The sequence below is a fragment of the Microtus pennsylvanicus genome, chromosome 4, assembly GCF_037038515.1.
Source record: "Microtus pennsylvanicus isolate mMicPen1 chromosome 4, mMicPen1.hap1, whole genome shotgun sequence".
In the NCBI taxonomy this organism is placed as follows: Eukaryota; Metazoa; Chordata; class Mammalia; order Rodentia; family Cricetidae; genus Microtus; species Microtus pennsylvanicus.
In genome coordinates, this window is record NC_134582.1 from 118542 (window position 1) to 144491 (window position 25950).

General features: G+C 35.1%; 1 protein-coding gene across 1 annotated transcript in view; it reads right to left on the minus strand.

The window, feature by feature from the left end:
* Positions 1 to 24978, minus strand: part of Tmx3 (thioredoxin related transmembrane protein 3) — a 37928-nt gene extending 12950 nt beyond the window's left edge. The window contains exons 1-12 of the mRNA XM_075968100.1: positions 24736 to 24978; positions 23839 to 23893; positions 20790 to 20829; positions 19019 to 19142; positions 13867 to 13912; positions 12645 to 12725; positions 9878 to 9977; positions 9149 to 9226; positions 6760 to 6826; positions 3480 to 3578; positions 1187 to 1244; positions 983 to 1036 (exon numbers count right to left, since the gene is read on the minus strand). Coding sequence (XP_075824215.1) covers positions 983 to 1036; positions 1187 to 1244; positions 3480 to 3578; positions 6760 to 6826; positions 9149 to 9226; positions 9878 to 9977; positions 12645 to 12725; positions 13867 to 13912; positions 19019 to 19142; positions 20790 to 20829; positions 23839 to 23893; positions 24736 to 24790 — 857 coding nt within the window. The 5' untranslated portion in view covers positions 24791 to 24978. The remainder of the gene's footprint in view (positions 1 to 982; positions 1037 to 1186; positions 1245 to 3479; positions 3579 to 6759; positions 6827 to 9148; positions 9227 to 9877; positions 9978 to 12644; positions 12726 to 13866; positions 13913 to 19018; positions 19143 to 20789; positions 20830 to 23838; positions 23894 to 24735) is intronic.
* Between the last annotated feature and the right edge of the window lie 972 nt (positions 24979 to 25950).

The following is a 25950-nucleotide window of genomic DNA, read 5'->3' on the forward strand; positions in this document are numbered from 1 at the left end:
TAGTACATGTTTCATTTTTAACAGAGATCAGACTTCTACTCTTACCTGTTGCTTTACAAAACAGAAGGGGGAACTGTAGCGAGCTGCGTGGAATCACAACTGATGGAGATGTATAATCAACTCCTATGGCTAAAGTCTGACCTATGCTATGATCACGCAATGATCATTAGCTGCCTGCATATGCGTGGGCCTATGGGCAATGCCCACCTAGCAATCCGGGATTGGCAGCCCATGCCTACTTAAGGGCTGGGAGAGGTTTGCACGGAGGAGAAAGAAAGGGGAGAGAAGAAGAAAAGAGAGAGGTTTGCCCAGAGAGAGAGAGGGAAAGAGAGAGGTTTGCCCAGGGAGAGAGGTCAAAGAGAGAGGAGAGAGGAGAGAAAGAGAAGGAGAAGGAGATGAATTGCTGTGAATAAAGTCCTGAAAAAGCAAGAAGAGCTCCGGTGGTCACGTCATCCTTGCGGGCCAAGGGTGGCCGTGACAATACATTTATCCTCATGTTGATCTGAAGCTCCTAGTCATTTACTGCAATTCTTGATTCACCTTTCTAAGTGTGAGATGAACTCTCTTTTCTGGAAAGCTTGGGGCTAGAAGTGCTTCACATTTCTGAAAGTTTTCATGGTTTGGAACATTTGCACATAAACAATGAGCTCCCTAGGGCAGGGACCAAAATGTTAATTACAGAATTAATTTTTTTTCTCCTATATATACCTTATATATGTATCCTGAAGTAGTTTCATACAATCCTTTAAAGGTGACTCTGTGTTCTGATCATACCATGTGAAGGTAGCTGTAAAATTTTCTATTTAATGTCATATCAAAGCTCATGTATGTAGACCTCAGAGCATCTCAGATTTCAGATTTAAATTTCGGAGATTATGGTTACTCAATTTATCTTACTGTTTTAGATTTATTTTACTGTAACACCAAGTTACACAAAGACAACATTTCTAACAAAGACAACTTTCAGAACACATGCACATACCTGTGGAAGTGGTCTCTGAAGTCTCTAGCAACTTCCTGAACAACTGACTTTAATCTGTAAGAGAACAAATATATAAATATTTTACCTCCCAGTTAAAAAGTTTAATTATTCCATTATAATATCTGTCATTTTATCTAAATGATTACAGGCAAAGCAAGACATGAATGACATTTGAAGGTTAAATCTGTTTCAAAGCAACTATACCTGGTATGTTCAAGTGATGTGTTTTTCTCATCAATAACTGCAATGGCCACAAGCTTTCCTAAAATTAAAAATAATATCTTTCATCTCCTGGAATTGAGAATGACATAACACATTCACACTCTTGTCAAATATTACTTCTGTTGTAAGTGAGAACTATCAGAATATGTTTCTAGATTTTAATTCCAATCATCCTTTACATGTTACAAAAAGTTAAGCCACCATATTATTATATAGTGTTTGTAGCCTGGACCAATAGATTAGTCAACTGCAAATGATAAATTTCCTCTACGAAGTAAATCATAATAAATTTGTAGTAATTTCTCTATTAAAATGTGTTATGCAACACACAGACTGGCACAGTATTTTGTCAAAAGCTATACCATAAAGAAGATATTGATTTAAAAAAATTAGTAAAAATAAGCCAGGTGGTGGTAGTGCATGCTTTTAATCCCGGCACTCAGGAGGAAGAGGTAGGCAGATCTTTGTAGGTTTAAAGCCACCCTGGTCTACAAGAGCTAGTTCTAGGAAAGGTAGGGCTGTTACACAGAGAAACCATCTTGAAAAACCAAAAAAACAAAAAAAAAAATGAAAAAAAAATTGTTGGTGCTAAAGATGCAATAGTTTATAACATGAAGGAAATGCTTTTTACATGGCCACTTGCTAGTACAATAAATCACCATTTACCAGAAATGGTACACAGCATCAAACTGAGCGATATACTACAGATCCTGAAGTATAAGTAAAACATACATTATATGCATACTGATATATTCAGAAGGGTAGAACAGTGGTGCTCTGGTGGTGCTGGTGTGAGTTGAAGTGTTATGTTCTTAGCACTATACCTAGGACTGGGAGAACAAAAATAAGGTACCACTGTTTACTAGCTAAATACCTTAGCTTCAAGAAACTCCCATTCATTTTAGGAAAACAATAGTTTTTCAGAGTTATAAGGGAAGTTAAATGAATGTTTATACCTAAATATACTGGAGTATTATTTGACAAGGGCAGGAACACAAATGTAAGATTAAGTATAAAACAAAACAAAGCACATAATTCTACATTATTTTGCTGCTTTTTCTAATCTTGCCCAGCATAATACATCTTTAAGCAATACAATCTCAACTCACTGTTATCTTTTTGTTTTTTTTGTTTTTTTTTTGAGACAGGGTTTCTCTGTGGTTTTGGAGCCTGTCCTGGAACCAGCTCTGTAGACCAGGCTGGTCTCAAACTCACAGAGATCCGCCTGCCTCTGCCTCCCAAGTGCTGGGATTAAAGGCGTGCGCCACCACCGCCCGGCCTATCTTTTTGTTGAAAACATCAGTCTATAAGGATTATTTCATTTCTTGAAATATTTCACATTTAGTTTTTATTCTGTGTTAATTTAATTTTCAAATGTCTCTTCTCTATAGCTGCACTTCCAACCCATGACCATGAAATTGTGAGAGGAAACACATGTGGTACCAACAAATAGATATTCCACTTAAAATTAGTCTAAGTATGCACAACACTTTCTCCTAAAAATGTAGGTGTCCTGTAAGTTCTGAACTTTCTATTTATGTGTAGTTAACTTCTATTTATTTCCTTGCTTTATTTGTAATTTTCTATCATGACCTTAAGAAATAAACAATATGACTGATTCCTACTCACAAGTAAAAGCAGACTTTAGAAAATTGTAAGAAAGCTTCTTCTTCTGTTTTTTTCTTCTTCAAAAAAGAGTTTCTCTGTAGTTTTGGAACCTGTCCTGGAACTAGCTCTCATAGACCAAACTGGCCTAGAATTCAGAGAGGCCTCTGCCTCCCAAGTGCTGGTAAAGCTTCATTTTAATGCAAAGCTTTATGTTTTGTTTTGTTTTTTTCCCCCTCATTACTAAACATCCATGCTCCTTGTTTTGCTCATCACCATTAGGTGTTAGAAAAACCCTCAGCAGGGCAGTGGTAGCACATGCTTTTAATTCCAGCACTCAGGAAGCAGAGACAGGAGGATCTCTATGTGTTCTAGGCCACCCTAGTCTACATAGTGAGTTCTAGGACAGGTTCCAAAGCTACAGAGAAACTGTGTCTTGAAAAACCAAAAAGAAAAGAAAAGAGAATAAACTGATCCTCATATGAAAGTACATTTAAGAACATATATTTATAAATGTGGTATGGATATCTAAGTTTCAATTCTTAAAAAGCAGACCTAGTAAACATAAGTCTACTTTAGTTAGGAAATGCAGCTTTAAAAGAACCAGTAATTAAGTATTCAATCAAAGAAAAATTCTGTAATGAAAAAGGAATGGCCATATGCTTGTTACCTGTGTCTCCAAGTTCATACAAAAGGAAGCCATCCATAGTAAGATAGTTCTGAAACCTCTCCCTGCTGATCCATGAGGACAGATCACCATCTTCATACTCTTGAAAACAAAGCAAATGAAATATACTGGAGTACAAGATAGCTGTACTATCTCAATCTGGCAATGTGAATAAAGTATTTAATACAGTATTATTATTTTAAAATCTTAAGATGGTTCTAAGGTAGTTTATTCTATTAATCAGATGTAGGAAAGGACTAATGAACAATGCAATTATTTACTACAGCACCAACTAAAATTAACAAAGAATTCAAATAAGAGAAATAATTAAAATCCCCTAAAACAAAACTGAATATATTTTGTAAAAAGCTGAAAATTCCATTTATAAATTTAAAAGTAAGTTACATAAGTTAAATGCAGTTATTATAATCTCAATATTCATTTAAAAATGAAGTTGGAAAGACAGTTACAGACTGATCAAAGAAAACATACGCTCCTAAAATGACAGCCTGGTGAAGGTTTTACCTGGCAATCTGTACTGTTTATTAGATTTTATCTTAGTTTATAATTCTTTCTCATATATACAACTTCAACACAAACATAAAACATAGTTCATGAGCTTTATTTCAACATCAAGTACTTCCTTTCCTAGACTGACAGGAACTATAGTATTTAGGGGGAAATTTACATCCTTATTGGATTTAGTTCCAGGACAGGCTCTAAAGCTACAGAGAAACCCTGTCTTGGAAAAAAAAAAAATAGAGTTCTGAAATACTTTTGGAAACATGATAATGACATGAAAAAACCATTAAAAGTATGGGTCTTTAAATGCCTATCAGTGTGTTTTGACTATTTTATACCCACTGACTGAAAGGTGTGCTTTTCCTGTCTCTTATATAGCTAATTATATAGCCAAGTAAACTTTTTTTTTTTTTTTGGTTTTTTCGAGACAGGGTTTCTCTGTGGTTTTGGAGCCTGTCCTGGAATTAGCTCTTGTAGACCAAGCTGGTCTCGAACTCACAGAGATCCGCCTGCCTCTGCCTCCCGAGTGCTGGGATTAAAGGCGTGCGCCATCACTGCCCGGCTCAAGTAAACTATTTTTAAGCAATCAAACCTACAGAATAAATGTCAAATTAAAAGTATTTGTGGAGCTGAATTTAGAAGTTAGAAAACTGTACCTATGTTGTAGGGAGGGGCCTGCTTGTTCATCCCAGCTGCCCATCTTCCTTTTTTTCTGTTTAAACAGGAGGTCCTTCTTTCTATCTGTTGCTTGTATTGGTTAATGGATAAAGAAACTACCTTGGCCTGATAGGGGCAGAACTTAGGTAGGTGAACTGAATTCTGGGAGGAAGAAAGCAGAGTCAGGGAGAAGCCATGGATCCTCCGCCTGAGATGGACGCTGGTTAGAATCTTTCACGGTAAGCCACTGCTTTATGTATATGTGGCGATATACATATTAATAGAAATGGGTTAAATCAAGATGTGAGAGTTAGCCATTAAGAGATAAAACTAATGGGCCAAGCAAGTGATTTAATTGATACAATTTCTGTGTGGTTATTTCAGGGCTAACCTAGCCGGATGGCTGGGATGAACAAGCAGCCTCTCCCTTGCAACAAACCTAAAACTACAAAGTGATTACTGGGCAAGAATCTTAATTCCATGTCCAGAGCAAATTTGCTAAAGACTGCATATGATAAACTTAAAACTCTTCAGATAAACTGTCCCTGAAGCATCCTAATGCTTCCAGATTCACAAATAATCAGCAGCAGAGTAAACATCTGAGGCATTATGGAACCTATTGTCCACCTGAAGACTTCAAAATACTGTCTGTGAAACAGCAACAAAGCTGGACATGTACAACACCTGCAGAAACTGCACCTACTACTTCTATCTCAAGCACAAAAGACATCTGAAGCAGGAAGCAAGACAAAAGGAAGGGAACTTTCTTAGGCAGGTACAAAGAATATGTAAAATATAAACAGATATAACTTTTTTTTTTTAAATTTCTAAGAAAGTAAAAAAGGAAGGTATCTGTGTTAAGGACCTCTTAGCAGGACTAGAGTAATGAAATGAGAAGGTTGAATTTAGATACTGTTAATAAGCATTTTAACTTTGGAGAAAAAAGAAAATATTCTACTTTAAAAATACATAAAATATTAACAATAGCGAGCACCTCTAGTAGCTGTTCTGTCATCAAAAAGAAGGAAGGTAAAGACACAGATATGGGTTATGTCTTTTCTCTCATTTTTATGTATGAATAATTCCTCTCAAGTTCCTTTGACAGCAAACATTTGACTGTTTGGTGATAACTGTAAACATTAAATAACTAACCCCTGAATGAATGAGCCTATGAACTACTTTCTGTTTCATTGTATAAATCTCTTTATTTAATGTTCTAGTGATGTAGGACCTTCATTAAGTAGGTTAACACTGTATACCTCTTATATACTAACAGCATATACAGTAATGATGATTGTATATCAAGAAATTAAAGTTAGTTCAATTAAACCCAGCAAAAAAAAAAAAAAAGAGATGCTTAGTTTTTTTCTGCACAATTATCAAAATAACATGTTCCTTTACTGAAACAAAGAAAAAACTTTGTCTTTAGTGGTCCAATAACCAAGTGGTTACCTAAATATATGGCCCACATTTTTTTAATAATAAAAAAAAAGAAAAATGAAACAGTAACAAAATGCCTTTAGGATTTGCTTTGAAATGCTTCAAAAGAGAAACAACAAAACTAAAGCAAATACAGCAAGGTCCAGTTAACCATTTAATATTACTGTGAGTATTAGGGTTGTATTATAACATTCTTTTTATGATGCATGGGTGGTATCAAAATAAAATTTAGCTGAAATTAAGTATTCACTTTAAGGAAGTGTTTTCAGACAGAGGGGGAGAAATACTTAAAGACGGTATAGGGTTCTATTTTCTGAGGATGTTTTATTTTATCTGTGTGTGGTGAAATGTTAATTACCCTCTTAAAAATCAAGTCTGAAAATTTTAATGCATAGAAATTGCATACATATTATTCTTAAACTGGCAAATAATTTCACACACACACACACCCCCACACACGCATGCACGCACACGCACACGCATACAAAATCACTGAAACTAAGGATGAAAGTGCACTAATGTAAAAGCTATTGAAGGGTTAAAAAGATCATCTACCATTGGGAACTGTGATACTGGCGGCACATAAAATCTTCTATAAACACCTCCTTTGTAACAATGTTGCAATTATGAAAGGCTTTATATGAGTTAAAGCTCTGGGACTTACCATCATAAACAAAGTAAGTGTTATCTTTGAAAACAAGCACAGCAGGCATCTCTTTCAGTGTCACATACTGCAGAAAAATATCAGAAGTTTAAGTATCAACACTAACAATCCAATTAGTACCTACAATTTCAAAAGCACTAGGAAAGAAAAGAACAAGGAAACATATATACAACAACAAAAGACTAAAAAGAGTATAATCTTAAATTCAGCCAATTTTTCTGTCTGAATGTTTTCAGGTACATCCCAGAAATGTGAGAAAAATCAGACTACTCATAAAGAGTTTAAAAAAGAACACAGATAGCATCCTGGTTTGGAAAAGATGGAGGGTTCTGGAGCACAGAACAGGAGGACCAACACTTCAATCGCCTACCTAAGGGTGTCATTCCCACCACTCACCAGCTATGTGATATGCAGCCACTTTATATAGGGAGGTGACTGCCTCATTCTAGAAACACCAAGTGTGTGGATAGCATGATAGCATTCTAGAATCACAAAGCTTATGATAATTATGAATGACATTAGGAAAGAAGAACTCTATAAAGTGCTTTTGAAACACAATTGTCATTCATAATATTTCACCTAAAGGTACATTTTCTATTTTGCATTTATTTAAGGTAAAATTATGACTATCAGAAGACAAATAATTTGGCTAAGCAATTGCCCATGAACACATGAAATATAAAAATAACAACAAATAAAAGGATCCAGGTTCATCTCAGCACAGAGGCCATATAATAAAGGGTCTTGAAACATTATGACTAAGATTTAAACATCATAAAAAGAACCACCTTAGGTAGTGAAAAAGCTCTTAAACATGACTAGATCCATTTGCTCTTGGCAACTCATCCACAAAAATGATATAAACATTCTATTTTCAACACAAAGCAATATTCCCTTACAAAGCAACAAAGCAGTCCTTCCTGAAGAACTTGTTGCAGATAATCCAGCTGTATATTCATCTGTCTCCTACATTCCTTGACGTTCACTAACACATTGCATGGGGTAGTCGGTCTGTTCTCTATATTTTTAGTTTTTTGTTTCTTTGTTTTTTAAATACAAAGTTTAACGTAGCCCAGGTTGGCCTTGAGCTGCTGCTTCTATCTCCAGGTGTACAATAACCTGCCCAGCTAATTCTACATCTTCAAAGATGTAGTGGTTATACAACTAGTTGTGTTTGCTAAAAATCATATGCCTGAATAACAAAATGGGAGGGTCTCACTGTAAAATATAAACATCAATACTTAGAGCTACAAAGGAGAAATCTCAAATTAAGGATATGAACATGATCTGCTCTGAAAAACAACATGTCTTAAAACAAACTAGGAAAACTGGAATGGATTTAGATTAAAAAAAAAAAAAATAGAGGTTCTTCAACAAACTCAAATGATTCCAGAATTCCCATTATAATATAAGAATCGAGATATGTACTAGACCAGTGGTTTTCAGCCTATAGGTTGAAACCCCTTTGTGGTTGAACTACCCTTTGACAGGGGTAGCATATCAGATATTCTGCATTTCTGATATATACATTACAATTCATAACAGTAGTAAAATTAGTCATGAAGTAGCAATGAAAATAATTTTATGGTTGGGTGTTACTATAACATGAGAGTTGCAGCATTAGGAAGCTTGAGAAGCACTGTATCAGTGAACATTCTTAAATTATTTCATATTTCCCTGCTTTCTTATTGACTCTCAAGCTCAAAGGTCAACTGATCTCTGGACCTACTTTCACACTTGTTCAATTCACTGTGATCTTGGTATTTTCAAATGAAGTTCAACTTCATTATACACACTATGCTGCCCAAGACAGGATCTGTTTTCTGCTTGCTTCTATTTCCTTCTCACAGTACTGGCTACTGCACTGTTCCTCAGAAAGGCAAGGCATGTTCTTGTTTCTGATATATTCTGTTCATAGACCTGTGTGAGGCTCTTTCACATCAGGCAGTTTTCAGTTCAAATATTTTCTACTCAGAGACCTCCCTCTCTTCTTTTCTTCCTGCCTTTAGTTTTTGGACAAAGAAATGCAGAAAAGTTGTCCATCCTTACCTATTCCAACTCTCAAACTACCTATTTACTTTGGTAGTATCAATGAAAATTTGTTTCTGTAATATTTATTTACTATAGTGTTTGAAAGGCCAAGAGAAGACTGTATTTGCAGCATACTTACAAGCATCTTTGGAGTTTGATGTATATCACTGCTCACCAGTTATTTCATAGAGAAAAAAGTTACTAAACACGACAGTCTTTATATGCCATGATTGTGGATGTACTGGCTCATGAATTATAAATAATCTGACACCAAAAGTAAAAATTTCTCAGATACATAAAATCAAATATTAATTCTTATGAGTAATTTTTTGTCATTAAACCAGATATTAAATATTACCTCAGGAATCACATCTTCTGAGGCAGAAAAGAAGTATGTATATACAATTAATTCTGATGCAGCATCTATGTATTTCTCCTATGATAATACAAACAGAAAAAAGATATCTTGAATATCAAAAATTAAAATTTGGTTCTCATTTAACAATCAAAGCTATTTATAAGCAGTATAAGAAGTTTTTACCATGTCACCTTTCAGTGAAAGGAGAAAATATAACCAAACAAAATACACTGTTATGACCACAAACAATCACAGCAATTAAGTGCTCCTACCCTCTCCATCAAAGAGAACTCATAAATTATAACACAAAGTAGATTCAGGTTATTAACGGATTAACAATGATGGATAATGATGATGGTGATCATAGTACGCAAGGTATGCAGAAACACATGTACATTAAGGAAACTTAGGCACAGTGTTTTGTTTTACAAAGTTACCATTTCACTGCAGTTTCCAGTCTTTCACTTAAAGTGTTTAAAAATGTTAAAATTAAATAATGAAGTTAGTTACATAAAAATTACTATGGCAGGGAATATTTTCTCAAATTTTTCACTTACCTCAATTTCATAATGGCAAATTTAGTAAGGGGGATTAAAGAAAGTATTTTCATTGTGAAAAATATTTAGATAAGCTAAAATATTTTGCTTTCAAGTTTTCATAAAATCATAACTGTACAGTAAAAAGAATTACAATATGTATGCTTATGTGGAAAAAAAGATAACTTCATACTTTCAAGGGTGATTCTCCACCAATATAAACAAAAAATACCCGATGCCTCTTCTGTACATGGTCGAACATTTGTTGACTTGGAAGTGGCCGAATCAGAGCTCTATTTGAAAAGAAAACAAATGGGTATGAACTCAAGACAGTGCACAATTCATTCCAATTATGTGATAGCTGATAATGTTTATAGTGCTAGCAATGTTTTATCTGCTCTTAAGTATATCTCAAATCTACTCAAGTAAAATTTCAGTCTATGGTGCTTGTGTAATACATAGTCATGCTTTATGTAGTACCCAGAATTAAATCTGGCAGTTTCAAATATATTTCTTTAGAAAAACATCAATAATATTTCTGATTAGTAAGACACAATGAGTATTCATTTACAGACCTTGACTAAAAGCAAGACAATTCACATGAAAAAATTTCCTTTTCAAAAGCATATTTTAAAGAAACAGATTATGAAACAGTATCCCAGGAGTCAACAAGAGCTAAAATTAGCCAGGTGGTGGTAGTGCAAGTCTTTAATCCCAAAATTTGGGAGGCAGAGGTAGGTGGATCTATGTGAGTTCAAGGCCAATCTGATCTCCAGAGAGAGAGAGAGTTTTAGGACAGGCTCCAAAGTTACACAGAGAAACCTTGTCTCAAAAAACAAAACAAAATAAAAACAATTAAAATTTATATAATATGATTCAATCTTAATGTTATATACTTCTTAAATACCCTATGGAGGTCAAAGACCCAAGCTTTCAATTTATATTATTATTAGTTATTTTCAGAAAAATAAAATGTAGCAATAGTTACACAATAATACAAAGAGAAAATATTTCTATGGAATTTATCAAAGACATTTAAAAAAAGGAATACATCAATACTAAAGAGTATTATAAAACATATCACTTATAAAATACAGTTAAGAAATGAGTAAATGCTTTTTTCTTTTAAATATGGTATAGATTATCATACTTTCAGTACTCAAAACTTACAAAATGAACAGAACCTATTTTGCAAAGGCAAACACTTTCCAAACACACAGCTCTTAAGGTCATTGCATAACTCTCCCTAGCTTCTGCTTCAATCCTTCATAATTAACCAGTAAGTGATGCAACATTAGAACTGAGTCACGAAATCTCCCCTACTCCAGAGGCACCCTCACATCAGGAGCATTCCTTTTTAGAGTTAAAGAAAAATTAACATAACTGCAAAACATAAAGCTACCTGAAGTCATGGGGGTTAAGTGCATCTCGCTAGTACTCATCTCCAACCAAACCATTTCAAAATTTATTCACAAAGTAAACGAAGAGAAATATGCAATCACAACGAGAAAATACAACGGAAATTACACATATAAGCATCACAAACTTTAACATAAATTATTCTTAGTTCTGTGCATTTATACAGATATTTTAAGGCATCATTTTATACAACAAACTATCATGTTTTAACTTAAAGCTATTTATAATTTATCTTGCCAAGCTAAAATGAAAGTGCCTAGAACTTTACAGGCAATATAGATTAATCTTGACAAATGTTCTTCAAAAGAGAAACACATAAATATAATTATAAACACTGATATTCTCTATACCTTAGCAAGATATAGACTGTTTTTTTTTTTAAGAATCACATTTAAATTAGTAAGAATTGCTTGTGAAAGGATCTACTTCCTGACCAGCAATAGGTCAAATATTTGTCATTCAATGCAAATGGCTCACTGGGTTCTAACTATATCATCTGATAAACACATACTGTCAGATCACTTTGCAGATGGCATAAAAAATGTGATGGTAAAAAAAATTAATTTAGGTGAATCTAAAAAATATTTTCAGAACCACAAACTCGGGATAGAATCCCAAGACTATCAGAATAAGAACATTCTGGGCTTCTCTTAAGATTCTGAAATTAGAGAAAAAGAAATAAAATTTGATATAAGGCATTACTACATAAGAAAAATATATTTAAAAGTTAAGATTCAAAATATTGTTAGAGTAATCCTCCCAATTTCATTTCCCATGTTTCCAATTACCCTTAGCAACTATGGTCTGATAGTACTAAATACAAGCTTTCACAGGAAACAGTCCATAAATTAAATTGTGCACTGCTCTGAGTATTATGAAACCCTACTCTATACTATTTTCCCTCAAAGGTACACAGATAGAAAGCCAGTGAATCATCTCTTTGATCAGCGTATGCATGGTGTATACAAGACCTGCCCATTAGCAATTTTACAGCCTTTTGAGTCACCAGACTGACTTATGAAGGAACTGCACGAGTTTAGTGTAAGTAATTCTTACTTTGTTTAACGAAGGACCCAAAGTACAGAAGTTAGTGATACGGGAAATACAGATACTAAAGAAAGGAATTCAAGTGCTTCTTTACAAGATATTTTGAGAGAAAGAAATAGAGCACGTTCCATACGGTCTGGTACTAGGCACAACTTCAAGCATCCCTTGAGGGTGGTGTTGGGGTTAGCTTAGGATGTCTTTTATAAATAAAAAAGACTGTTATAATAAAAAATTAGAAAATGTATTAAAATTCACTGGAGGAAAAAAACGATTCTTTTAAACATAAAATAAAATGGCCTTAAACACAAAATTAACATATATTACAAAATATGATACATCTTTACAGAATTTCACTGCATATGCTATAAAACCTTAGGTTGTTTCATACATGTATACAACACATTTTATATCTAAAATATGTATTCCAATGTGGTCTACTAAAATAAATTTTCTTTCAAATAGTAAATTCACATATTAAAGGTTTTTCAACTTACCCAGACACTCTGTGAGCAAACTCAATTATATCATCTTTAGTCCGTGGTCCTCTGTAATTATATGCCAAGTCCCCCTTCAATCTTAAAAATAAAAATTGGAAATTAACTTTCTTCATTTTTAATCTCAATCATAATTTACTGAAATATAAACTTAAAATGCACAAAATGCCAAATAAAGGGAAACTTTACAAGAAGCACACTTGTGTAAAACAGTATGCAACTGTCTTCTGATAAACAGCACCTTAAGATGCATACGAATATACTTCACTCACACAAGAGGAATACATTTTACTCTGTGGTATTGAGTTTTAGTATGCACTGTCTAAAAAAAGTGAGTAATTTGCACATTTACAGTAAAGGGCTTAAGTCAGAGTAGTTTTAATTAGACTCTCCATCAAGCGGTAAAAAAGGACTAGGAACTAGAGTAGTAGCCCTAAAACATACATTATCTTCCAAGAAATCTGTTAATAAATAAATTTATATCTAATCAACTGTACAGGAAAAAAACAACTAATGAGCAAAACAGAACTCCTAATAACAGAGAAAGGATCATTAACACACACTGTAACATTTTCAAAAACAAAGGAAAAATATCAATAAAAAAACCCAGAATAATATACTTACTTAAACTTGTAAAATCTGAGGTTTTAAAGTATTGGGGGAAGCTAGCTTACTTATAAATATAACTTTGAAAAGAAAGCTTAGCTACTCATAATGCCAAAATAAGGTCAATGAAAATAGCAAAAGGTAGCAAAATCATTATAAAACAATTCCCTTTAGAATCACCATATCATTTTTTCAGCTTAAATTCTCTACGAGACTTGATAAATACTCATCTGTTAAAATTAACATCTATCAATTTTCCTTTTCTTGATTTCTTTTTTCTCTGATGAAGTAAGTCTCTTTAAATATACCAGAATGAAATCTGTTTCATGTGATTAGCGGATGCAAAGCAGAATATATAATGTGGTCCTTCAGGAGACCTTTCATAATTTATGAATGTATACCTCGTTGTGTAAATGTATAATATACAGCAAGCACTCAGAATACAGTTACTCACTTAGCTGTTCACCTCACACACATATACAGCCTCTCACCTTTGATCACACACTTGGTTTAAAAACACAAACCTACAACCTCCAAAGAAAGTACTAGAATAAATAAATTGTAAAAAGAGTAAACTATTTAAAATATACACATAAATATACAACACTCAACTTACAGCTTAATTGTTGGATAACCTCGAACTCCAAATTCTGAAGCAATGCCTTGATAAGGAAAAGAATAAATATTTCTAAGTTCTTTTTAAACAGAGAAAACTAGGTAACATGAGCATTTTACTTAAAAAAAAAAGTGCATTTACATAAACCCAAGTAAATGTTTTTAAGTATTAAAATCTTAGAAAAAAACCATGAAAATTTATTATAATTAGTTAATAATCTCACATATGAACTTCAGAAAATACTTTGAAAAGATAAAAAGTGACTATCAAAACAATGATTACATTGGAGAGCTGGCTCAGAGGTTTGGAGCGCCGCCTGCAGTGCCCGAGGTTCGCGTCCCAGGTAAGTCTGTGAGTGTGTGAATGTGTCTGTCTCTGTCTGTGCTATGTATGAATGTCTGTGTGTGTGTGTGGATGACGTGTGCATGCATAATTAATCAGAAAAAAAACAATGATTACTCTTTGCCCTTCTCCCTCTTCTCTTATCTTCTTTCCCTCTCATGGTCCCTCTCCTAGTTTCATGATCTATACTTCCCATAAACACACACACACACACACACACACACACACACACACACACACAATTCTAAAGACTCATGAGATGAAGTGTGCAGAAGGATTTTTAAATGAAGACAAACACAGGAAAATTTCTAGCACACAGTCTAGCACACAAAACTCCACAACTGAAGATCTAGTTCCTGACCCCTGATCTTGAACTCATTACTAAGTGATATCTAATTGTATATCACAGTATACATGCTAATATATACTGAGGTGGAATATTGTAACTGGCTTTAAAATCCTTTAAATGTAGCTCAGAATAATTCTGTGTGAGGAAAAACTTGTCCAATCTCAGATAAAACATAACTTTTGAACATTTGGAATATTGTTTGAGTGAAATCAATTAGGAGGCAAGAGTGAAATAGAAACTCAGTCTGATAAACTTGCTTTTCTTCTAACATTAAAGAAAAATGATTCACATACAAACTTGTTATTAATCCCTTCATAGAAGATTCTGGGCTGAACTTGGCCCCTAATTTTGACATGTGAGATTATTTTTTTCACTTTGTTTATTTACCTTCTGTTAATATCTATGAACTGAAAAGGGAGGTAGAGTTAGCTAAAAAAATACTATTTTTTCATACTTCCTGTCACCATATGACCAACATGAAAAGGGCATAAATAATGACTCTTAGGAAAGTAAAGCTTTTAATTTACATATGGGCAGAGGAGGAAGAACCGGAATGTGTAGGAACCTTTCTTTAATCTAGAGAAGTCAGAGATATGGTGCTGCTAAAAATTTAAAAAATACATGGAAAACAACTTGTATAGCACAAACAACAACAACAAAACCAAACCAAAAAAAAAAAAAAAAACCAAACAGAAATAGCTGGTCTAAAATGTCAAAAATACAAGTTTGAAAAACCATCAATTACAGTCACAGATTAAAAAGAATTTGTGATCTAGAAAGAAAATTTTCAAAACTAATCCTTTAACAAGAACAAAAAATTGGAATGGTGCTGGTCAAATACCAATGAAAGCTTATTCATGCAAGTGATGCAGAGGACCCTGACCGTATAACAAGGCTATATAGTAAGCAGAGTTTTAGGGGCTCCAGAATAGAAATAAACTCACTATGATAGGGGAAACTATATGATTTAACTTCCAAATGAAAAATATTCTTAGTATTCATCCCTGGAAGAAAGGATATTAATTAGTAATTGGTTGACTAATTACTAATTAAAATGGAATCAAAAATATTTGGTGCAATTTCAACACAGAAAAATAAACCACACTATTTCAAAATTCCTGTTCAAAAGTCCTATCCATTGGGATTTGTTTTATTGAGCCTGATGACATTTGTTTCTGCCACAATTACACAGCTGAGAGTAAGCTACTGTCAAAACAATCTTAGACAATTTTTCTATACTTGACTGTTTGGAATGGTCCTCTCTGAAATCAAACCCAAACTATGTAACTACATATCAAAATATTCTACTTTATAGTTCCTCAAATTAAACATTTTTTTTTACCTGAACTATAACTAAACTTTTTGGCTTTATATATCCCAAGGAAGTGCTTTACCATTGAGGAACATTTGTAGCCCTTATTTTGGTAATTTTTTTAATCTCAGAATTCGTTTAATAGAGTCACTTAATGAATACAAAATTTAAATATCAAGGGATCAGATACTGCAAGCTTTGAGTTAATGTAAATATCACGGAGGCACCAGTTTATCTTTACGATATTTCCAGTTTAAATGCATTGTATAAATTATATGTATGTGTTTTCCCAGTAACTTCTTAATATAGCTATTCTATTTTCCACTAAATGATTCAAGTGATCAATGAATCTGCCATTTCTCCAGACTTTTTTGCACTTAATAATTTACTTCTCCTTCTCTCTCTAATAGGCTATAAGTATTTCCTGGCCAAGTGAAACTTGTGAGCTTTTCAATAGTCTCTAAAGAATGGAATGTGAGTTCATAAATAGATGTGATGAGTAAATATGCATGGCTGCGGACATAATCAAGATTTAACTAGTCACAGTTGGTAATCACTGGATGTAAAAACTTCTTTAACATTATTTTCATTTTAGATTTATTTGTTTTATTTTATTTTTTAAAGTGTTTTGTCTTCACGTATGAATGTGCACAATATATCACAACATGGATGCTTTCATGTACCATATGTGTACAATGCTTTCAGGGATAGAAGGATGCTGTCAGAGTCCCTGAAGCTGGAGTTCAGGATGGTTGTAAGTCACATACGAGTGCTGGAAACAAAATCCAGGTCCTTTGCAACTGTAGCAAGCATTCTCAACCAGAGCCATCTCTACAATTCCTTCTTCTAATACAGGTAATAACTAATTCAAATATACTAGCCCAAACATCCTCCCTCTCCTCGACAGTGGTCTGTCAGTCCTCTTATCTCATTTAGGAATTTCAGCTCTAACAACTCAACTACATTCTTGATCACTGATTCATTAACATCAGTAATCTGAAAAATTGCAAACTTAGGCTAGCTGACATTGTGAACATAAACAAAAAACTAAACAATATGCTTTCCCATATAGCAGTGGAGATATACAGCTCAGCAAGTACTGGTGTGGGAGGTCTTTCTGTTTATGTGTTGCTTTTATTGGTTAATGAATAAAGAAACTGGCTCGGCCTGATAGGGCTGAATTTAGGTAGGCTGGGAAAACTAAACTGAATGCTGGGATAAAGGAGGCAGAGTCAGGGAGAAGCCATGTAGCCCCTGAAGGAGATAAGCACCGGGAAGTTTACCTGGTAAGCCACAGCCACATGGCAATACACAGATTACTAGAAATGGGTTAAATTAAGATGTAAGAGTTAGCCAACAAGAAGCTAGAGCTAATGGACCAAGCAGTGATTTAAATAATATAGTTTCTGTGTGATTATTTCGGGACTGAGCAACCAGGAACCAACAAGTGGCCTCATTTTTAACAAAGTATACTAAGGATTACAATGGCAATCTATCCCATCTGTAACTTCAGCCTTGCAAATGACTATCAGCATTTTTCTACCATATTTTACTACCATATATTTACTACCATAAATATTACCAGCATTTACTACCATATTTTCACAGTTCTGCTGTTTTCACTCAATTCTGAGCTCCTAGCATCCTACACAGAATAAATATGAAAGCTCACATAGATAATCTTCATGTATGTATTGTTATTCTTTTTGATCTTATAAGTTTCAGCCCAAAACATTTTTATCAAGTCATTTGCTTTCCCTCTATTGTAATCTCTCCCAATTGACAAATGATAAAATGTATAACACTTTCTCACCTGGGAAACTCTTAACAATATGGTGCCTTCTGTATGTACTAGCCATTGCACCAAGGGGGTTTAAGTATGAAGCATTATACAATTGTCTCCACCTTTAAGATTATTAGTCCCTTACAGATTCAATAACTAAAACTTGGTTAAGTAGCCTACCTAAAGCTACAAAGTAGGGAATAAGAGTTGAAATTAAAAAACATGGGTCTGTCTTGTAGTAAAGTACAACCTAGAACATATACTTAGCTTCCCGAAAAAAGAAAAAAAGCACAGTAAGTAGCAGGATATGTTGATTCATATTTGTAATCCTAGTACTTGGGAAACTGAGAAGGAATACTGATATGAGTCTAAGGATTTCATAGAAAGTTCTAAGCCAGTCTTTAGACAGGGAAAGATCTTGTCCCATTTTTGTAAGACTATATTGTGCTATATTGCCACACAGCATACTTCTACTTTCAGAAGTAAAAGACAAGGAAACCAATCTTATTGAATATGAAGGATTTAGCATATGCCACATCATTCAAACTTCAAAACAGCCAGTAAAAGAAATAACACAACTAAATGTTTACCAATAAAGCCAAAGTTTAGGGCCTTTAGAAGAATTCCCACTACCGCAAACAAAAGCATTATTATTTTCTCTGAAGCTATACTCTTTCCAAATTGATAGGACATCCCATACTTCCATAAACTTAACTTCTTCTTTTATTATTTTCCTTAAGACACTTGCTAGTAAAGATTTTCTGAAATGGTAGATAGCAAACATTTTAGGTTATGGGGATATGTAGTTCTGTCACAATTCAGTTTTGATAATGGAGCATGAAAATAGTCTAGATAACAATACACAAATGACTGTAGCAATAGTTCAATAATTCTATTTACAAAACTAAGCAGCAGAGCAAAGTTGGCCTATGAGGTGCCATGTACTCGTCTCAGCATCATTCAGTTCTCTGTACCAACTCATTAATTTCACTTTCAACTTTCAGTACCTTTCTAATCTTCATTTATATTTTTTCTAACTCAACTCATCTTGTAAGTACCTAGTTTTTTCCATATTATGCTTCCTCAGCTTATACTTACAAATTCAACTTTTCTGTAGTTGCCTCCTATAAGATTATCAATGTAGACTCAACTAGGAGCAAACAATGACTTGCATATCTATGCTATGCTTAAGATTAGCACATACAGTATATTAAATTTTTAATGGTAATTTTGTTTAACTCTAAGTATATAGTCTTAACTTATTAAGATAACTTTCCATGATAAAGCATCTCCTCTACTTACCCTGAATGCTATAATTAAAATATTTCCATTAATAGAATAACAGAATAATTAACTATGAGCTTACTAGAGTAGGAAGTAGCATCCATTTTTCCAACTTTAACTGGAGAACCAATGCTTTTCATTTCAAGTCCAACTTCATTCCAAATTGGTTCCAGTTTTTTACAATGGCCACACCAGGGTGCATAAAACTACACAAAAAGAAAAAAAAATACACTAAAACCTTGTACCACTATGAAGCTCAACCTTAATATTCAAAGAATTTATTTAAGCAATCTAATTACTAATCTGTTTCAGACAAGATAGTTTTTTATTACAAAATAAAAAAACGCATGAATCTAGATCGCTTACCTCTTAGGGCATACCTCAAAACTAATATTTTAATTTCATTTTAATTGACTATCGATACCTATTTAGAATAGAATCATAATTGATTCAAAATCTTTAATTCTGTGCAAACGTGTTTATGTTCTACATAAGATAAAACTACTAAATAAACATGCAAGCACCATACCACATTCAACCTGTGTTCATGGAAAACATGTTTCTAGTACAAAAAATTAACACAGAGGTAGATACATTTGCTGAGTTCTACTGTTTTCACTGGCAGGATTTTGCATGATCATTGAGAGATATGATACAGGGACAAGTCAGTTTGATTGCAACCACTGCCCTTCACATTTCAGAATCAAACAATTTAATTAGGTATTCTATTTATATGGTATTAACACAATATTTGTGTATTTTCATTAAATGAGACTTATTTTTCAAGGTGATTCCATGGAAATGTTTAAACATAAATAAAAGGAGGAAGACTTAAGCAGCAGATTCTCAGGCTCTATTTTCCACTCATAACAATCATTAACTCTGCTCTCTTGTTCCACTTTGTGGACTATACTTTTTTCCCACTGATACATGTTAAAGCAAACACTCAAACTTAATTTTGCTCAGTATTGGGATGAAGCATGTTTGGCATTACTGTATATTATTATAACTCAATCTCTTAAAAAATGAAGAAACAAGGGTAAAGTCTATACAGAAATCATAAAGTAATCTCCTTAAGATATAATCTACAATTTCATTGTAAGAAATGGCCTCAACTTCTTCAAAAAATGTGACCTTACTCCCAGAATTTGATCAAAAATAAATTCCTTTGCCAGAATCTTGAAAGTAGGGGTAGAAATATAGCGGAGAGGGTAAAGAGCTGCCATGCATGTCGTTGTCGTCATTGTCTTCTTTTTTTTTGGGGGGGGGGACAGGGTTTCTCTATAGTTTTGGAGCCTGTCCTGGAACTAGCTCTTGTAGACCTGGCTGGCCTTGAACTCACATAGATCTAGCTGCCTCTGCCTCCCGAGTGCTGGGATTAAAAGCATGTGCCACCACCGCCCAGCTTTTGCCATGCATTTCTAAGGACCATAATTTGGAGCACCAAAACACAAGTACAATCCAGGTGGGTACATGCAACTAAGAACATATCATGGTCCATAAGAGGTCCATAAGAGAAAGAGATGGGGAATCCCCAGAGCAAGACACTTAACCAAAACAGAGAAAATTTTGATTTCCATCTGGGATCAGTGAGAGAGCCTGCTTCACATTATACAAGGTGTTCAGCAACTGAAGAAGACACAGTGTCAACTTCCAGCCTTCACAGGCATAGATATACACCATAAACACTTGCATGCATACGTGAATGCACACATTTAGAAATACCCACGCATACATGCACAACACCACACACACAAACATACGAGGGAAATGAAAGTAGCAATATCTGAGAAAACAAATTGGTCTCTCTGCATAAAAGAGATCAAAAATGATACTTAAATTTACATACTTACATCAACAAGCCAAATGTCATCTTTTCGATTATCTTTAAATCTAAAAACAAAAGGAAAAATAAATCTGATTTTATATTTATGTTCACAAACAATATCCCTACAACAGTATTTATTACAATAACTAGTATAATTTACAAATGTGCAACTTAATATTGAACTGATCAATAAAAGAACACAGAACAAATTTTCTAAGTTTCATATAAAAATTTTACTCAGTAACTACTAAATCTTTTCCTACCCAGCAAGCACTTTAAGAATTAAAATTGAAAACTGTCTAAAGAACTGAAACACTTCAACAAAAGAAAGGAGAATATGGGTAAGAACCACAAATGTAGTCTGTTTCCTTTGATATTCCACTTGAGGAACGGGCTTCTCTATTCTGAACAAGTACTGCTTTTCATTTTCTTGTCTTTATTACATTAACAATACAGCAAAAGTATTTACATTATGCTTTGTTAGGTGTTACCAAAAAAAAAACCTAGGGATGAACTAAAATACACAGATGTGTACAGATATATGCAAATAAGCTATTATATATATAATGTACTTAAGCACCCAGACTTTGCTATCTACAGAAAAACCTGGAACTAATCTCCATGAGTACTGAGGGATGACGATGTGTTTCCTAAGCTCTTCTTTTCTGTATTCCATATTAAATTCATGCAAGAAATTTAATGCAGTGGCCTAAGGATATTCATAGGAAACTCTGTTAACAAGATAGGTCTCTGGATTGTATTAAGAGTGTGGATTTTAGGAGTTCCATCATTTCCTGGTAAAGAATGTTGTTCTCGTAAAATATTCGTGAAATGCAGCAAATCCAGAATTGCTGTAATGGGATCAAAGGTCTGAGATTCATATTTCAGGCTATAATAAACTTGTAAATGCCATCAGCTAAGTTAGGATTGTCCTTTAACTGTGAACCTTAACACTCACCTAGTCCTGTGGGTTAGTGTGACACAGCATAGGACTTAATTTTATACTCCCGAATAAGTCAACTGAGTATAGGCTAATTCAAAACTCCAGGACCAGCCACCATGAGATGCATTGCTCCTAGACAACCTCAACAGGAAGCAAATATGGCACCCATGACCTAGACAGAGAAGTCAGCACAAAGCATGGGGATGACTAAGCAAACTCAGTGACATCACTGGAAGTCAGGTCCCAAGGAATATTACAGACAACACAAAGGGTGCAGCATATTCCATCTAGCAAGAATGTTATGAATTTGGGCTTCAGCAATCTCCTTCTGGGGTATCTTTAGCTTTCACTGGAATATGAGAAATGAGACTTCTTTCTTTCATATGGTTTTGGTGCTTTTTCACAATAAATTCCATGCTCAGTCTGGGATCATGTCTGAATTTTGTGGATCTGAGTGGTAACATCTGCTGGCACTACTACAAGATATAATTTACTTTTCTCATTTAGCCAACAAGCAAGGTTCTCTATCATTAACATTTCCCAATGGAAGAGTCTTTCAGGTTAGCATTCACATAAGCAGCAAAATGATTACTAGAAGTGAGACTCTTCTCAGGCAGTTACTATTTATTATTAAAAGAGAGTGAAAAGGTGGTTGATAGTGACATGCCCCACAAGGCACCATTGAGTTAAAAAACGCTACTTTCTTGATATCAAAGAGTTTTCCTCAAAAACCATTTTCTATAAACAATCTTCAAACATACCCACGAGGCCCATTGCTATGACTAGGACCCATGAGATGTTCATACGTCTTGCCAATCCATTAGAGTATCTTTTTTTCCTACTATATGAAATGTAGTACCATTAGAGTACCTTTATTCAAATGATCACATTACTCTCACTAAAGCAATTCAATCATACAGTCAGGTGCCAAGGTGGTTGATGGAGACAAAGAACAAAATTGAAATTAACCGTCTGCCAAAATTGTTCAGTTGGTAAGAGGGTTTGTTGTGTAAAGAGGACCTGGGTTTAGATTATAGCACACACAAAAAAGCCTTTACCATGCCTGTAATTTCAGTACACCGAGGTTGAAACAGGAAGAGTTTCTGGGGCTTGCTAGATATTGGCTAGCACCAGGTTCAGTGAGAAAGATCCTGTCTCGAAGGAGTAAGACGTAAAGCAGTAAAGCAGGACTTCCAGTGATTGTCTGTCCTTTATACACGCATGCAAAGGTTGTACTCACACATGTGCACACACACCACAAACTACAAACACCTACACAAATTCATGCCCCCCCCCACCACACACACAAACCTGGAAGTAACAACAAGTCCTGATTGATTTACTGTTAACAGTGAAAGATATGAGGGATTAAAAAAAAAAGGTAACTCCTTGAATGGGTGTCGTTTGTTCCTGTTATGAAACAGTACCATACAAACATCAGGCAGATGTAGCACAAACAGAGATATCCATCTCACTGATGAGAAGCACAGAATGCTAAGTGGGAAAGCGACCAAGCTAAAGACCTCAGCAAAAACATTTTAGTAGTAAAGTATATAAAAAAGGTGAAGATGCCAATAATGACCCAACAAATAGGCTGGGAGTGCTGATATATTTATGAGCTTGGTTGGCATGGGAGGCCTGAGTCCTTGACTACAAGTCCCTCCAGAGACTGGTTATACATCAAATTTGGTGTGAGGAAAGGCACCCATGTGGCCTGCCAGGGAAAAGATTATTATCCCCTGCAGTCAAGGCAGAAAGACTGACCTTGAATTTTGCAATAAAGTTAGACTTCTCACCTCCTGTGTGAGCAAGATCTTGCGAATAAACCTGTTATACTACAGATTAAACTATGAATTCCAGCTCTCACTCTGTATGATTAAATTAAAAGAAAGAAGCAATATAGAAATATTGGTTGGATTGTCACTTTATAACTTAGCAAAACTTGCTGGTGCACTCCTCAATTTTGCATGTAAATGGAACTTAAAACAAAATTGGCAATATGTTAACATCAGTCACCACTGCACCTATTATTTAAAAAAATGAGATTCCTGTGCAGAAATATGCACGGCCATCTGAGTTAAATGATGTTAAATAGTATATAATAGTATTTTACACATATATGTATACTCACGATTCATTTAGATCTTCTACAAATCCTTTACAGACAGCCAGGTCAAGTAAAATAACTGGAAAGGACAAAATATAGAAGATAAATGATTTATCACTTTGTTTTTACCTTAAGTGTAAATTGCCTATAAAATGTTAGTTTTATTTAATTTATTTATTTATTACTATTTACCAAAGAGCTCACCATTACAAGGTATTAAGTGACACAAAAGCAAAAGTAGTTCATTCACTCAGATTTACAATGCATTCACTCATATTGCAAAGGGCAAGCACTATGTAGGTAAGTACACATAATACATAGTTGCATATTTCCACTCTCGCTTTATTTTTTCTTCTCGCTAACCTAATTTTCTGGCCTAGAGATAAAAATAATTTTCTTTTTCTCTAGTAGCATTTATCCCCTTGGTACAAAGTCCAACTGCAATTCCCTAAAATAGGTAGAACATGACAAAACTGGGCTCCAGTTATAGCACTTATTACAGGGCAATACCTAGCTCACACGGGGATCGAAATTGGTAGCTAAGTAGGGTGAACCACAGAGAACCCAAATATTCCATGCTGACACCTTAAAAGACACTGGGTCTCTCTTCACAACACAATCTTCTTGGCTATCTGCCCAAAATCTGTCCTTAGGCATCATCCCGTTTTTAGACTCAGAACCTATGCCAAGTTGGGGCTCAACATCCTCAGTCTTATCAGTGGAGTCAAGGAAACTTCCTGTTTGCACAGTAGGTAGTGCTGTACCCTCTGGGCATCTGAAGGCAGAGAGTTCCGCTGAGGAAGCCAGGGCCCACGGTAGTCCTAGGTTCCCCGCGGCGCAGCCCCAACCCAGCTCGGCCCCAACCCAGCTCGGCTCCATCCCCAGCACAACCTCCCACCGCTAGCTCCTCTCGCTCCTCACCGGCAGCGAAGAGCAAGGAGGTCGCCCAGCTCCTCAGCCCCGTAGGCCCGGCCATGGATTGCGGCGTGGATCCCGCGACGTGTGCGAGCAGAGACTCAGCGCAAGGGAGAGGCGACAGACTGTGGGGAAAGAGAAGTGAGGACGACCCGGGAGGAAGGAGCGCTTTGAGCCGGCAGGGACGGGGCGGGACGGGCGGGGCGGGGCGGGGCGGGGTAGCCTTCCTCAGGCCCCCAGTAGCCGGGCGGTGGGAGCATCTGAGCATGCGCGGGTTGCGACGCATGCGCCGGAGCACTACGCATGCGCATTCGGATTCCCACGGTGCCTTCGAGCGCTCAGATCTCTCAAGAGGGTGGAAATACGTGCGCGGTTCTTCCTGGACCGAGCGAGTGTGCCGTAGGACTCTTATAGAAGTGCACGTGTGGCATTGTGAACTTAGTGGAGGTGAGGTCGGATCCGACATGCACTGCGAGCTTGAGTTTTGTCACACGTTTTAAACTTGCCACTAAAGTCCGGTGAACGCGCCTGTACTCTGTGATAGTACACAAATAGGTAGGAGATCGTGCTTTAAAATAAGGCTGGATTGCTGAGCTCTGACACCTTCTCTGTAAAAAACTATTTAGAATATTATAAATTGGCTCATTACTATTCCATTATGGATGGGAGAACTATCAACAGTTAGTTAATGGGTGCTTGGATGGGGTGTGTGACATTTTTTTAAGTAGTAGGTTGCTGTGCTGAAACTCAGTGGAACACACATACACACGAAAGGACACGCAGGTCTTCAAGAAGAGTTTCAGGGGGGCGATGGAAGTTGTCAGAGTTACCCAAGTTCATCATAAACACATAAACAATAAAAATAAGAGAATTGCATCTTCTGAAACTTGGAAAAAGGGAAGTTAATCATAACATCTTGGTTATGTTTTTTTACTGTTTCCCGATTATTTATGGACTGAATTTTTAGCATAAAATGTTTGTGTTGCAGCCTGCATACAACTCAATGATTTTTTAAAAAGTACACTTTTTTTTAATAAGTCGGTGCCTGTGGCAGTCATTACATCTGAGTTAAATGAGATTTTTAAAATGGGAATGAGGTACCAGAGGATTTGGATTAAATCAGCTCTTAGAATTTATGTCATGGAAACAGAGCATGTAAAGTCAGAGGAGTAGAAGTATAAATTATTGAGACAGGCAGGGTAATCCCTTGCTTGTAATTCA